Source organism: Camelina sativa, chromosome 9 (assembly GCF_000633955.1).
Source record: "Camelina sativa cultivar DH55 chromosome 9, Cs, whole genome shotgun sequence".
Lineage (NCBI taxonomy): Eukaryota > Viridiplantae > Streptophyta > Magnoliopsida > Brassicales > Brassicaceae > Camelina > Camelina sativa.
In genome coordinates this window covers 24,712,309-24,724,193 of record NC_025693.1, presented here as the reverse complement: position 1 = coordinate 24,724,193, position 11,885 = coordinate 24,712,309, and the positions used below count along the sequence as shown (strand labels likewise).

At 35.8% G+C, this 11,885-nt stretch overlaps 1 protein-coding gene across 1 annotated transcript in view; it reads left to right on the top strand.

Annotated features, from left to right (window-relative positions):
- The window catches only part of LOC104712107 (protein disulfide isomerase-like 1-3), a 47,478-nt gene extending 40,661 nt beyond the window's left edge, over positions 1–6,817 (top strand). The window contains exon 12 of the mRNA XM_010428928.2: positions 6,638–6,817. Coding sequence (XP_010427230.1) covers positions 6,638–6,802 — 165 coding nt within the window. The 3' untranslated portion in view covers positions 6,803–6,817. The remainder of the gene's footprint in view (positions 1–6,637) is intronic.

Genomic DNA, 11,885 nt, shown 5'->3' with positions numbered 1-11,885 from the left:
TCAAGTCAACAAAATAGAAAGTAGCATTAGTATAGGATGGAACATCCTTCCCCCCAGAGTTAAATCACACCATCCTCGGTGGGAAAAAAGAAAGAGATGAGGATTAAAAATCATAAGGAAAAGTGTAGGGTTTAAGAACAATGTCACCTTGATGGAATGATGTGTGTCGACTCTTAGACGTTTTATGGTTGCCCAAAAATTGTCTAGAAGTTGGCTGTGGAATGAAAGTGTGGTGACTAACCGTTTATACTTCCTTGGGTTGCTTGACATCGAGTTTGAACTAAGCTAAGTTCATTCAAACTGTGTTTGATATATCTCTAAAAGCATTCTCCTTGAAACAAAAACCTAAAACCATCAATAAAAATGAGAAAATAAAAGTAACTAAAACATACCTAAGTAAAAGAATGGTGATGGTAGGTGGTGAGGATGGTGGTGGTTTAGAATTTGTCTCGCGGCACACGGATGATCGGTCGCGGTCAGCAGCAGGTACGGTCACAAACATTAGCAGCTAACGTTGGATGTGGTACACGTATGTGGTACATCCTATGCGGTACATGGGACATGGCATTGGCTACGGCTTGTATGGCTGGTGGGGACTCTCTGCATCAATCACTCAAGGATGGTGATGATCCGTCGCCTTCGGCATGCTTCGTTCACATTGGAGGTGGCCGGTCAGTAGGTGGTACTTGCCACTAGACATAGTTGTGTAGACAATCCATTGGGACTTCTTATTCCTTCTTTTTGGTTTTTCTATTTTCTATATATATATATATATATATATATATATATATTTTAAACCTGAAACTAAAATGCAAAAATATTAAAAGTAAAAGAAAAGAAATTCTAATAATAAATACTTACTTAGCTTGGGTTGCCTCCCAAGAAGTGCACTTGTTTAACGTCGTTGGCTCAGACGGTGGTGGCCAAGTTAGGCTTGAGAAGGTCAGCTTCGGGAATCAATGCTCCTTCGGCTCCTTTGCTATCTTGATAGTCTGCTCCAGCTTCAATGACAAGTTGTCCTTTTGCAAAAGTTTCAAAAACTTTTGCATGAAGAAGAACTTCCTTAGTATGCATTATCATTTCTTGGATTTGTTCCTTGCTTTCGTTGCTTAGCTCAGGAGGAACTATGATCTTGATCTTGGTCGAATTGCTTCATCTTGTCGATGTTAGGATCCATCGGCTCTTCATGTAATGAGTAGGTTGGCCATGGTTTCGGCTTGGAGATAGTCGGATATGACTTCTTCTTGTTGATGTTAGCAAAGGTTGTCCTCTTTGACTTGTGATCGATGATAGCTCCAACAGTAGCTAGGAATGGTCTTCCTAAAATCAATGGTGTCTCGGTCTTGTCTTCCATATCTAGGATGTGAAAATCGGTATGAACTATGCAGTCTCCGATTACAAGTTGTAGGTCTCAAACAAATCCGTCAAGAACCTTTTGTGATGAGTCTCCAAAGACTAAACTGAGGTTGGATGGCGATATGTCTCGCAATCCTAGTGTATCGGCTACACTTCTTGACATAACATTAACATTAGCACCAGAATCACAAAGAGAGTTAGAGAATTCAATGCCTGTTATGGAGCATGAGCAAACAAAACGTCCAGGGTCTTCAGCTTTAGGTAGTCTCCTTAAGGGGTAGTGGCTTGCGGTTTCTTCATCAAATGGACATGTCATACGAATAACATCTTCATAAGAGTCAAAGAGTGGTATCATAGGCTTGGCTTCACGGCAGCCAAGGGCTGGTACGGCTGAGATAGCATTGCAATATCCTTTAGGATTCTCTTCGGGTTTTCCCGGAAGTACACCAACTTGGCGTGGAACAGCATTAGCGGTTTGAGCAACTTAAGTTTCAAGCTTCTTGACATAAATAGAAATGCTTTCAAACTTCCCATTCAGTTCGGTATAGATGTTATCCATCCTTGAAGTGATGTCTCTTGATTGCTTTTGAAAAGCAACAAGGAGTTCTTGCATCTTTGTATCGGCATTAACGTCAGCTTGAGTGGTATGCGCCTGGGTTGGTCTGTATTGGAAAGGCGGCTTGTTGTTGTTGAATTAGGGTCGCGGCTGAAAGTTGTTGTTGTTGTTTCCACCAAAGTTGTTGCTTTGAAAGCTGTTAGCTTGCTGAGTATAGTTTTGATCTTGGAGATTTTCCACATTTGGGTTCCTATAAGAAAGGTTAGAAGTGTTCCTAAAGTTGTTGTTGTACCCTCGGTTGTGGTAGTATCCTTGAGCACCAACATAGTTGACTTCTTCTTCTTGGTCATAAGAATCTTCTTGGAAAGGCTCCATGTTTCCAATGTTAATAGTCTCACAAGAGTTTACTCCATGTTGTTGGTTTCTTAGAAGTTGGTTCATCATGTTCTTGAGGTCGGCAATCTCCTTAGCATCAGAATTATTAGAACGGATGGTTCTATCAAAATCGGTGCAAGTGTTGCTAATACTTGCGGCAAGGTTGTCAATGAGAGCTCGTCCTTCTTGAACAGTCTTTGTAGTGAAATCTCCATTGCTGGCCATGTCGAGTGAAAGCTGATATTTATGGTGTAGTCCTCCATAAAAAGTACTTAAGAGGTTACCTTGAGCAAAACCATGATGAGGGCAGTCACGTTCATAGTCCTTGAAACGTTCCCATGCTTCATAAAAATTTTCGACTGATCCTTGTTGAAAACTTTGCAGCTTGTTGCGAAGAGAGTTGGATCTAGATTTGGTGTAGAAGTGGCTAAGAAAGGCTGACTTGCATCCTTCCCAGCTAGTGATCGATCCAGGAGGTAGAGACTTTAACCATCTATGAGCCTTGTCGGCTAGAGAGAAAGGAAAAATCTTACACTTCAAGTAATCTTCGGGAATTCCATAGGTTCTTGTTGTAGAGCAGTTTTCTTCAAAAAGATCAATGTGGTCCATCGGATGTTCAGTAGTAAGGCCATGGAACTGATTTTGTTTCACCAAACCAACAATTTGAGGTTTAATCTCGTAGTCACGTCTTGGAGGATGAGTGATACGGATAGCAGCGCGGTCTTGAACAAATTGGTTAGGAGCATCATAATCGGTTATGGTACGGTTAGGTGCGGCACGTCTTAGAGGGTGCACATAAACACGTTGTCATCCGCCAACTTGAGGTAGTGGTGGATTAATGACAAGAGCAGGCTGGTGAGGAGGAACATCGAGGTTGTCTCCAACGCCTAGAGGGTTAGCATCACGAGGAGCTTGTAGGTTGTCTCGGCCAACTTCAGGGTCGAGTTGCGGATCAGCGGCTACAAGGTTGGGGTTATCACCTTGTGCGAGAATTGGTTCTCCTTGCTCGTTGAGGGCAGGAGGTATCAGCGGTTGGTCGAGGTTAAGGAAACCTTGGTCTTGGTCCCTTTCTTTGGCCATGAGTTGTTGTTTTCGAAGTTTCCTAAGCTCACGTTCTAGTCAATCAATGTCTTGAATTGGAGATACAGTTCCGGAGGGTTGACTCCTAGTCAAGCACTACAAAATCCAAAAACAAAAACTAAAAGGGAAAATAGAGGTTATCGAAAAACAAGAAAATTAAAACTAAATCTGAAAAATTCAAAGATAAAAATTCTAAGTATCTTAGACGAAAGTTCTTATCAAATTCAATGGGCAGCTAGTTACTCCCCGGCAATGGCGCCAGAAAGCTTTGATTTGTTTAGAATTTCACTCCAAATCTTTTACTTGAAAAGACTACACAATGACTGAAAGTGCACAGTTAATCAATGTAGTATTTTAGGATCGATCCCACAGAGAGTAATAGCAAACACAAATTGAATTATAAGAGAAAGAACTATGGCTAAGACTAAAGAAGAGATTGGGGTTTTGGTTTTCCTAATAACTATTGCAAATAAAATAATATGGTTTAAAACTATACGACTAAGGCGTTGGGTGTTTTGGGAGTCATCTTAGAGTTTTCATGGTTCTAAGCAATATTAAGTGTAAGATCTAACAAGTAAATACTAATTTTCGGTCTAGGTTCTCAACTACGAAACACTAATGAACTAACAAGCTATTCTCATAGAATGAAAGTCCAAAGTCTTCATGCTCCGTTACTCAACTTTCGCAGGCAACGACCCATGTCAACCAGCTAGTTGAACAAGTTTGATACATTCACCAAACTTCGCAACTCAACTTACGCAGGTTGCGAGCAATGTTTCGGTATAACACTAGTTCGGAGAAGTATGATAATGCGGTTAGCGCTCCCGTTCTCTAGATCAGTACTTGGTGATCAATTCAAGCATAAGCATTAAGATAAAGATGTATTACAAGAACTCTAATATAAAACCGAAAATAAGATCTAACAACCTAATTGAAGCGAACCATGAATTTCCCTTGAATCACCCCATAGAACCCAACAAATAAAACTACTCGCTCATGATGCTAAGAAACGACATTGATATTATATGGAACAGCATCAAAAACGAATCAGTAAACAAAAGGGGGTTCAAAGTAAACTTCTCTATTTATCACAAAAGTAACTTGATCCCAAAAGCAAAGTAGTATGAAAGAAATAAAGAATAGTAGAGATTTGGTGTCTTCGGCAATGGCTTCTAAGAGGAGGTGAGAGAGAACGAGCTTCAATGGCGGTAAAGGAGTCTCTGATCGTCTCTATGTCGGCTGCTGGTGGCGTGGATGAAGAACTTAGAGGCACAAAGGAAGCACACCTCAAAACCCTAGGTCTTAAGAGTATTTGTAGGGTTTTGTTTAGGGTTAGGGTTTTGTAAAGGTAGAAATGTCTTCTCTTCTTAAGTGCTGGACAAGGGGCAGATAAATAGGCTTATGGACCGTGGAGGAGGCTTGGACTAGGCCGCAGTGATGGTCGCTGGTCGGGCCTTGGATAAAAGCCCATCGGTATGTCGGTTCTTCTTACGTCGGTTTATAACACGTCTCGGTAAAATAGGCATAACTTTCGGATGGCTGGATGGATTGACTTGGTTTTACTTCGAGGAGAAAGATGACTCTTCCAGATTTCCATAGACACCAAGCATGATATATTTTGAGTTCTGGAAGCTCTTCATAAGGTACCCGTACTATAAAGCTCTGAAACTTTCCTAAAACGTATTTTCCTTCCCTTTTGGTCTAAATTGCTATAAAACCTGTAAAACCTTGTTGAAATCTGAAATACTTGATAATAGACCTTTTATACCTGAAATCTTATCAAACTCATTCCTAAATGCATATGAAAACTATAGCTAATATGAGTAAAATAATGATGTTATCACTAATCCAGAGGGATCTCATGGCAGGATAATTTTTCGGTGTCTAGCTAGCTACTAGCCCAAACCGCATGACGATGCGGCTTTGTGTGAGTCCGGTTGGTTACATGTGTGGTTTCAACGCGGAAGTTTTGGTCCTCCGGTTGGTTACCTTTGTCGTTTCAACGTGGAGGCTTTGGTTTTCCGGTTGGTTACCTTTGTGGTTTCAACGCGTAGTGTATGGATGGGATGGGACAGAGGATCGAGGGGCCCTAGGATGTGTTGTTGTTCCTAGGAAGTGATTTCCTTAGGATGTGTGTTGGTTCAGGGTAGGACTCAAGCATTGATGTGGATATCCGTTTGATGGTCCTATTGCATGAAAAGTCTAGGGTGATCAAGTGAGTTGATGCACCGCTAGCAGTTCCACCTGGCAGTGATTGCGGGTGAAGTAGCATGGAGGACAAGTTTGAAAGGGAAAATCTAGAAGAGTCAATGTCTTGATTGTTGTCTAGATTGTTTGTTTGATTGCTTGCTTGATTGATTGCTTGCTTGATTGCTTGTTGATTGATTGCTTGCTTGTTACGCTTTTGCATTGTGTGCTTTGTTTGGGGTGTTTGGGGTAGTTGGATGAGATGAGTTAGCATGTTAGTGGAGTTAGCATGTTAGATAGTTGCCCAACTCACTGAGTAATCCTAGATTACTCACTCCCTTCCTCCATTGTTTTTCTTGCAGGGAAAGTAAGTGGGTAGAGTTGGATTTAGAAACTGGATAGGGTGTTTTCGTGTTGTGTTGCAAATCCGTGTTTCATGATCTTGATGCTTTATATGAATGGATCCAACTGCTTTCTTGAATGATTTTATTGATTGTGAACCTTGCAAGTATATATGTAATAAATCGTGTTATTTTACATATAATCGGACAAGTGGAATGGTACGGTCTAGTCCGGACCAGCACAACGCCGCATGCGTTTTGTGGGTTGCAAAGCCTAAGGGACGTACGCAGCGGATAGGTGGCTGCCGGCGACCCGGTTGGGGATCTTAATTTGTTGGTGGAACCTCAGCTAGATTACGGGCAGTTTTCCTATGTAACGCTCACCCGGGCTGTTTCCGCGGTTTGTTCGGACGAGTGACGGATGCGGTTTGGGGCGTTACAGTACCAGCACTGAGCATCCTAGAGCAAAGGTGAGTAAGAGCCAAATTAACGAAAAAGCTTTTTGGTGATATAAGACACAGAGATCTGATTTTGTTTTCTTCTGAATCTCTTTTGTTCAGGCTGATGGGTTCCCAACAACTTGTTCTTCCCCGGTGGAAACAAGAGCTTTGATCCGGTTAGCAAAGCCTTTTCACTATATCAGACTATGTTTCTTAAATAAAACCTGCAATTTTTTAGATTTTTTTACTCAGCATTGAAGTTGTTATAATTGTTGCTTGGTAAAAAATAAAAGTAAAAGTAGATCACAGTGGATGTTGACAGAACAGTAGTGGAAATGTACAAATTCCTGAAGGAGCATGCATCAATCCCATTTAAACTTGAGAAACCAGCAACGCCTGAACCGGTGATCTCGACCAAGAAAGCTGATGAGAAGATCGAGGGTGATAGTGGCAAGGATGAGTTGTGATGAATTGATGATCCTTGTAAGGAAGAGAGTGTGTAACAAAAAGGCTATAGATGATGATGACTCGATCTTTACATTGATAGAAAATGTATTGTCCTTTGTCTTTGTTTTGTTGACTTTTGTTGTATGCTATGAAATGAATAACTACAAAGAATTTTTGGGTTCTCACTTTTAAGGATCATGCATTTGATTTACACATTGATTGATTGATTGATTAATTAGGACCTGAATTCTTGTTCTTTTCTCACATCAATGTTATGTTAATTTGGGCTTCTCATAATAGTTAGATACGCATTTTCAAAGTTCAATTTACAGAATAAATTTCTTTTTCCAATAAAAATACAACGACTTTAAAATAGAACAAAACATTTAATTTATTAATCTAAAAGAAATTTTACGTGTCCTAGATATATTGTTGTTATTATACTCCCGACTCCCGAGTATAATTATTCTCCTTATTAGTTATTATAGTATTATTTAAATTAAAATGTAGAAAAATATTTATTCCGTGTGTTATTGGAGTCACGGCGGCCGTCCTGGACTGCCGGGTCGGCAGTTATATTTGAAGCAGTTGCAAAATTTGACTTTGTTCTTAACAATGCAGCGTCCATGTATAAAAAAATATTCACGGACACAGACCTCCTTGCACAATTCGGTGGCGTTTCGTTTATTACATATCCCTGGGGGTGCCTCTTTGCTTCGGTTTCCTGGACAGAATTAATATTGACGTGGCAATTTCGCTCCCAATGTTTTTCCTAATCGAATAAAAATTGATTTATCAATAACCAAGTGTATTCTTACCTTATTGATACTTTTTTTCTCCCAACCACTCATATTTTACTTAAAAGATACTGGGATTTTAAATGCATAATTATTTTTCCTTCATAAAAATAGTACATTTGCTAGAAGATTCAGCATTGTTTAAAATTTTGTTTCCATGTGGTAATTTGATTTCTCACAAGTAAACTATTGCTGCAAAACTTTTATATTTTTGACCCTTTCTAAAGATTAAAAATGAGCAAGAACAGAAATTATTAACAGAAATGAGCAAGAACAAGTTCATAAGTAGACACTAACAGGTTCATTCATAAGCTTTTGTCATTGGTTAGTTGAGTTTCATAAATCTATCTATATCTATTACAAGGCAACACAAATATAAAAATACGTTAAATTGAAGATTGATGCAGGTTAATTAAAAAACACTCCAATAAAACAATTCTTTTATTTTATTTATTAACTTGTAACTTTTAAAAATACTCTGAAAACAATAAATTCGAAACTTGTTTTTGTAGTCCATAAAAGTTTATATATAATAAACAAAGATGCATAAAATATAAAAGTGTAAAACATAGAGGTGTGAAACAAAAAGGTGCAAAAATTAATATGTGCGATTTTTGAAAGATGGCAAAGAGATGCAAAAATTAATAGGTGCGATTTTTGAAAGATGGGGGTACGACGAAGAGACACAATTATTTGAAGAAAAAAACTTGCAACTGTTGGGATCATTAATAATTTTAAATGTTATATGGTATAATATAACTAATCTCATCTGTTGGATTAAAATTCACACAAAAAATTGGGTTTGCTATTATATATAGATTTTTTTAAAAAGTAAAATAAAAATATATTCTTTGGTTTTGTAGATTATAATTATACACCAAAAACTAAATATCTTACTTGTTTGCATTAAGCATGTTGTATATATAGATATATATGTATTGTTAGCATTGAGCATGTATACTTAAAAAAAAAACTTGTATTAGATGGTAAAGGTTGTAAGTTTCATGAAGTAAAATATACACCAAATACAAAGAATTGAAGTTTTTGAGAGATGTTTAAAGAATTATGTCCATTACCTGTGGAAATCAACGAGAATATCATCAAGAAGATGTTGAAACAAACTACCATTAAACTCTTAGACATTTTTCTATACTTTTTTTTAGTTTAGTTTTATTTTGTTGATTGATGTTTGATATTTCTAATCGTCATATTGCTGTATTTAGAGAATTTTTAATTCTAAAGATAGGAGATAAAGAAAAGGTATAACGTCAGAATTGCCGACAAAACTGTTAGATGAGGAGACCCATATATATTTGATTAACAACATATTGCTCTTATATCTTTGTCTTGTCTTTTAATTTGGAAAAACATATTATAAACTAGAAAGGTGTGGATTAATGAATAATGAAGTTTCTATTTAATTATATATAAAATATACATGTAATTGTTACTATATGTTATTAAAAATTAATTTTTATAATATTACAGTTTAACTATAATATTTTAATATATATTTGTTATATGATGCTTCATAAAAGAGTCTTTTTGAGATAGAGGAAAAAAAATTAAAGTACACAATATTGTTGAAAATATTTAAATAATATGTTACTATAATAATAGGACCATTGTTTAAGTTACCGCAAAATCAATTTAATTTGGATTTATTTTACACTCTTGTTTTTTTTTTTGAAAAAAAACTGATAAGTAGTCTAAAAAAAAATTATAAAACCTTACTATATAATTACTTTGATAGATAATTTTATGTTGTTCTATATATTAATTTTACTTTCATCATCTAAAAGTTATACTTAATAACATATAATTTTAAAAGAAATATCTTCTCTTATAATCTATTTTCAATAATATCTTTACAAAATAACTAAATTCTAAACCGTAAACACCAACTAATAAACATACTAAACATTATAGTACTAAACATTATCTCTCCATCACTCTTGAATTAACTTGCCTTAATTTTTTATGTTTTGTGAATGATTTCATAAATAAAACATTTAACTTTTATAAATTTTATACAATGGAGTATTGATGTACCATTTTTTACTATTGTTTGCTTTTTTAACGATTCACTTTACCTCTGTATAATTAAATTTTATTTTGTTCGGTCCAAACGTTTGAAGTGCCTTTGATATGCCTCCATCTTCACGGATAGTGATTCTCCACAATCCAGCATGGCCAATATTGTTATATGAAACAAAATCCCTTTTCATCCAACAAAATGAAAATGTTGCCACAAATCATATTCCGGCCTTATTTCCATTTATCATTGATTTTTTTTTTGTCAACATATAATCGACAAGGTGTTATTCATAGCCAGAGCAAATTTTATCTGGTCTAGTTTCTACCTTTCCAGTCATTCTTGATACAATTTTAAAATATTGGTCCCTACTAAGTGGGATAACGTGACATAGTGGACTCGAACTCATGGGATCGGTCGCAAAGATGGTGACTAAAAAAACTTCCCATCATTGAAAATATTAAAAATTATGTGGGACTATATTAAATTGTTATATTACACAACACTCATTTTAGGATTTTCAAACATATTAAAATACATATTAAAAACTGAATTTACTTGCATTATTTTTTTGTGATTACCATTAGACTCTTAGACATTTTTTTACCCTTTTTAAATTTTGTTTTTTTAATTGTTGGTTGATGTTTTACAATTCTAATAGTCGAATTACTGTATTTAAAGAATTTTTATTTCTAAAAGTAGGAGATAAAGAAAAAAGTATAACATAAAAATTGCCGATGAAACTGTTAGATGAGGAGACCCATATATATATATTTGATTAACAACATATTCCTCATTTTATTATAGGGACAATTACATTTTAAATTTTCAAAATATCACTCAGTAACATTTTTAAACTTTAAAAGAATTTCACTAATACTATAAACTTTTAAAATAATTTTAATAATATTTTAGACGTTTAAATTAACTTTTATAAAAGCAATGACTTGGAATAGTCTTGGAACGAGTGTCCTAGATCTTGTGTGTCACCAAAATCAAAAAAAGAACAAAAAAAAATGGTAAAAGAACTTACAGCTTGATTAGATCCGATCTATTAGAATTTGACAGATTCATAGGTTTAACCCAATTTAAAAATAGGGTGAGTTACTAAAATATTGCATAAAAGCTTCCTTATTACAAAAGTAACATACAATTGTTTGTTATTACTAGACTAACCCATTGTACCTATACTACCCCTGAAACTAGTGTTGGGAAAAAACGTAATTACGGCTAGTGCCATTAGAAAAAAAAAAACATTGGAAGTTGGGACTAAGTCTACCGATCCTTTGATGGTAGATTTATACACGTGGACTGATTAAAGGTGTACGTCAGATATTTTTGGTACACTTAGTTGTAGTGCTGGTACACTTTGCCGTCGACGTAGATGGTACACTTAGTTGTAGTGTTGGTACACTTATCGGTGGACGTATATGTGTATCAAAAACTAAGTGTACCAAAAATATCTGATGTACACCTTCAACAGTCAATATGACCCAAAAGATATTTATGGTAGACTAATGGCCTGTTGCGACAGATTTATTCGACAGCCTTCTCTCGTTTCAGATATTTTTGGTATACTTGTTTGTTTTTTTGAAATAGTTTTCGGAGTGTGATGGTAGGTTTCTTGTCCGTGGTAGATTTAGTAAGCATTTTTGACAGCTGTAAAGTCTTACCAGAATAACACGAATTTGTTTGAGCTGTCAAAGACAGTCTAGCGTTGCGATAGACTTATTGGAGGTAGATCTAAACACGTTTGTTGTTCTTCCGATCTATGGTGTTCATGTAATAACGTTTGTAGCAGATTCATCAATCGTATTCTGTTTGTCGGCCGGAGCAAACGTCTTTTTCCTACTCTGTTTCGTTAATCTTTCCTCTGGGTTCATCCATGGAAGAGCTAGATATATGTTCGAAAATCTATACAACTCACTTTTTATAGGTTTTTAATTTAGAAATCAGATGTTGAGATGAAAATCTATAATAGTTGAGTAAAAAACCCACAAGTGAAACCAAAAAAATAGACATAAGTCGTGAAAAAATAAAGTGAGGCAGGGAAAATTAGGGTTTTCAGTCGTATGTTAGAGGTAGAAGACGAGGATATTCTGGTAATTTCGGGTTCATTAAACCTAAAATCGAACGTGTACATACATATAAACATGTACGTACATATGAACGCATACATACATAATGTTCTTGAGATTAGAGTACGTACATAATGTTCTTTTGCTTAGTGTAGGTCCATAAATCCGTTTTAATGAACAATATTATTGTAAT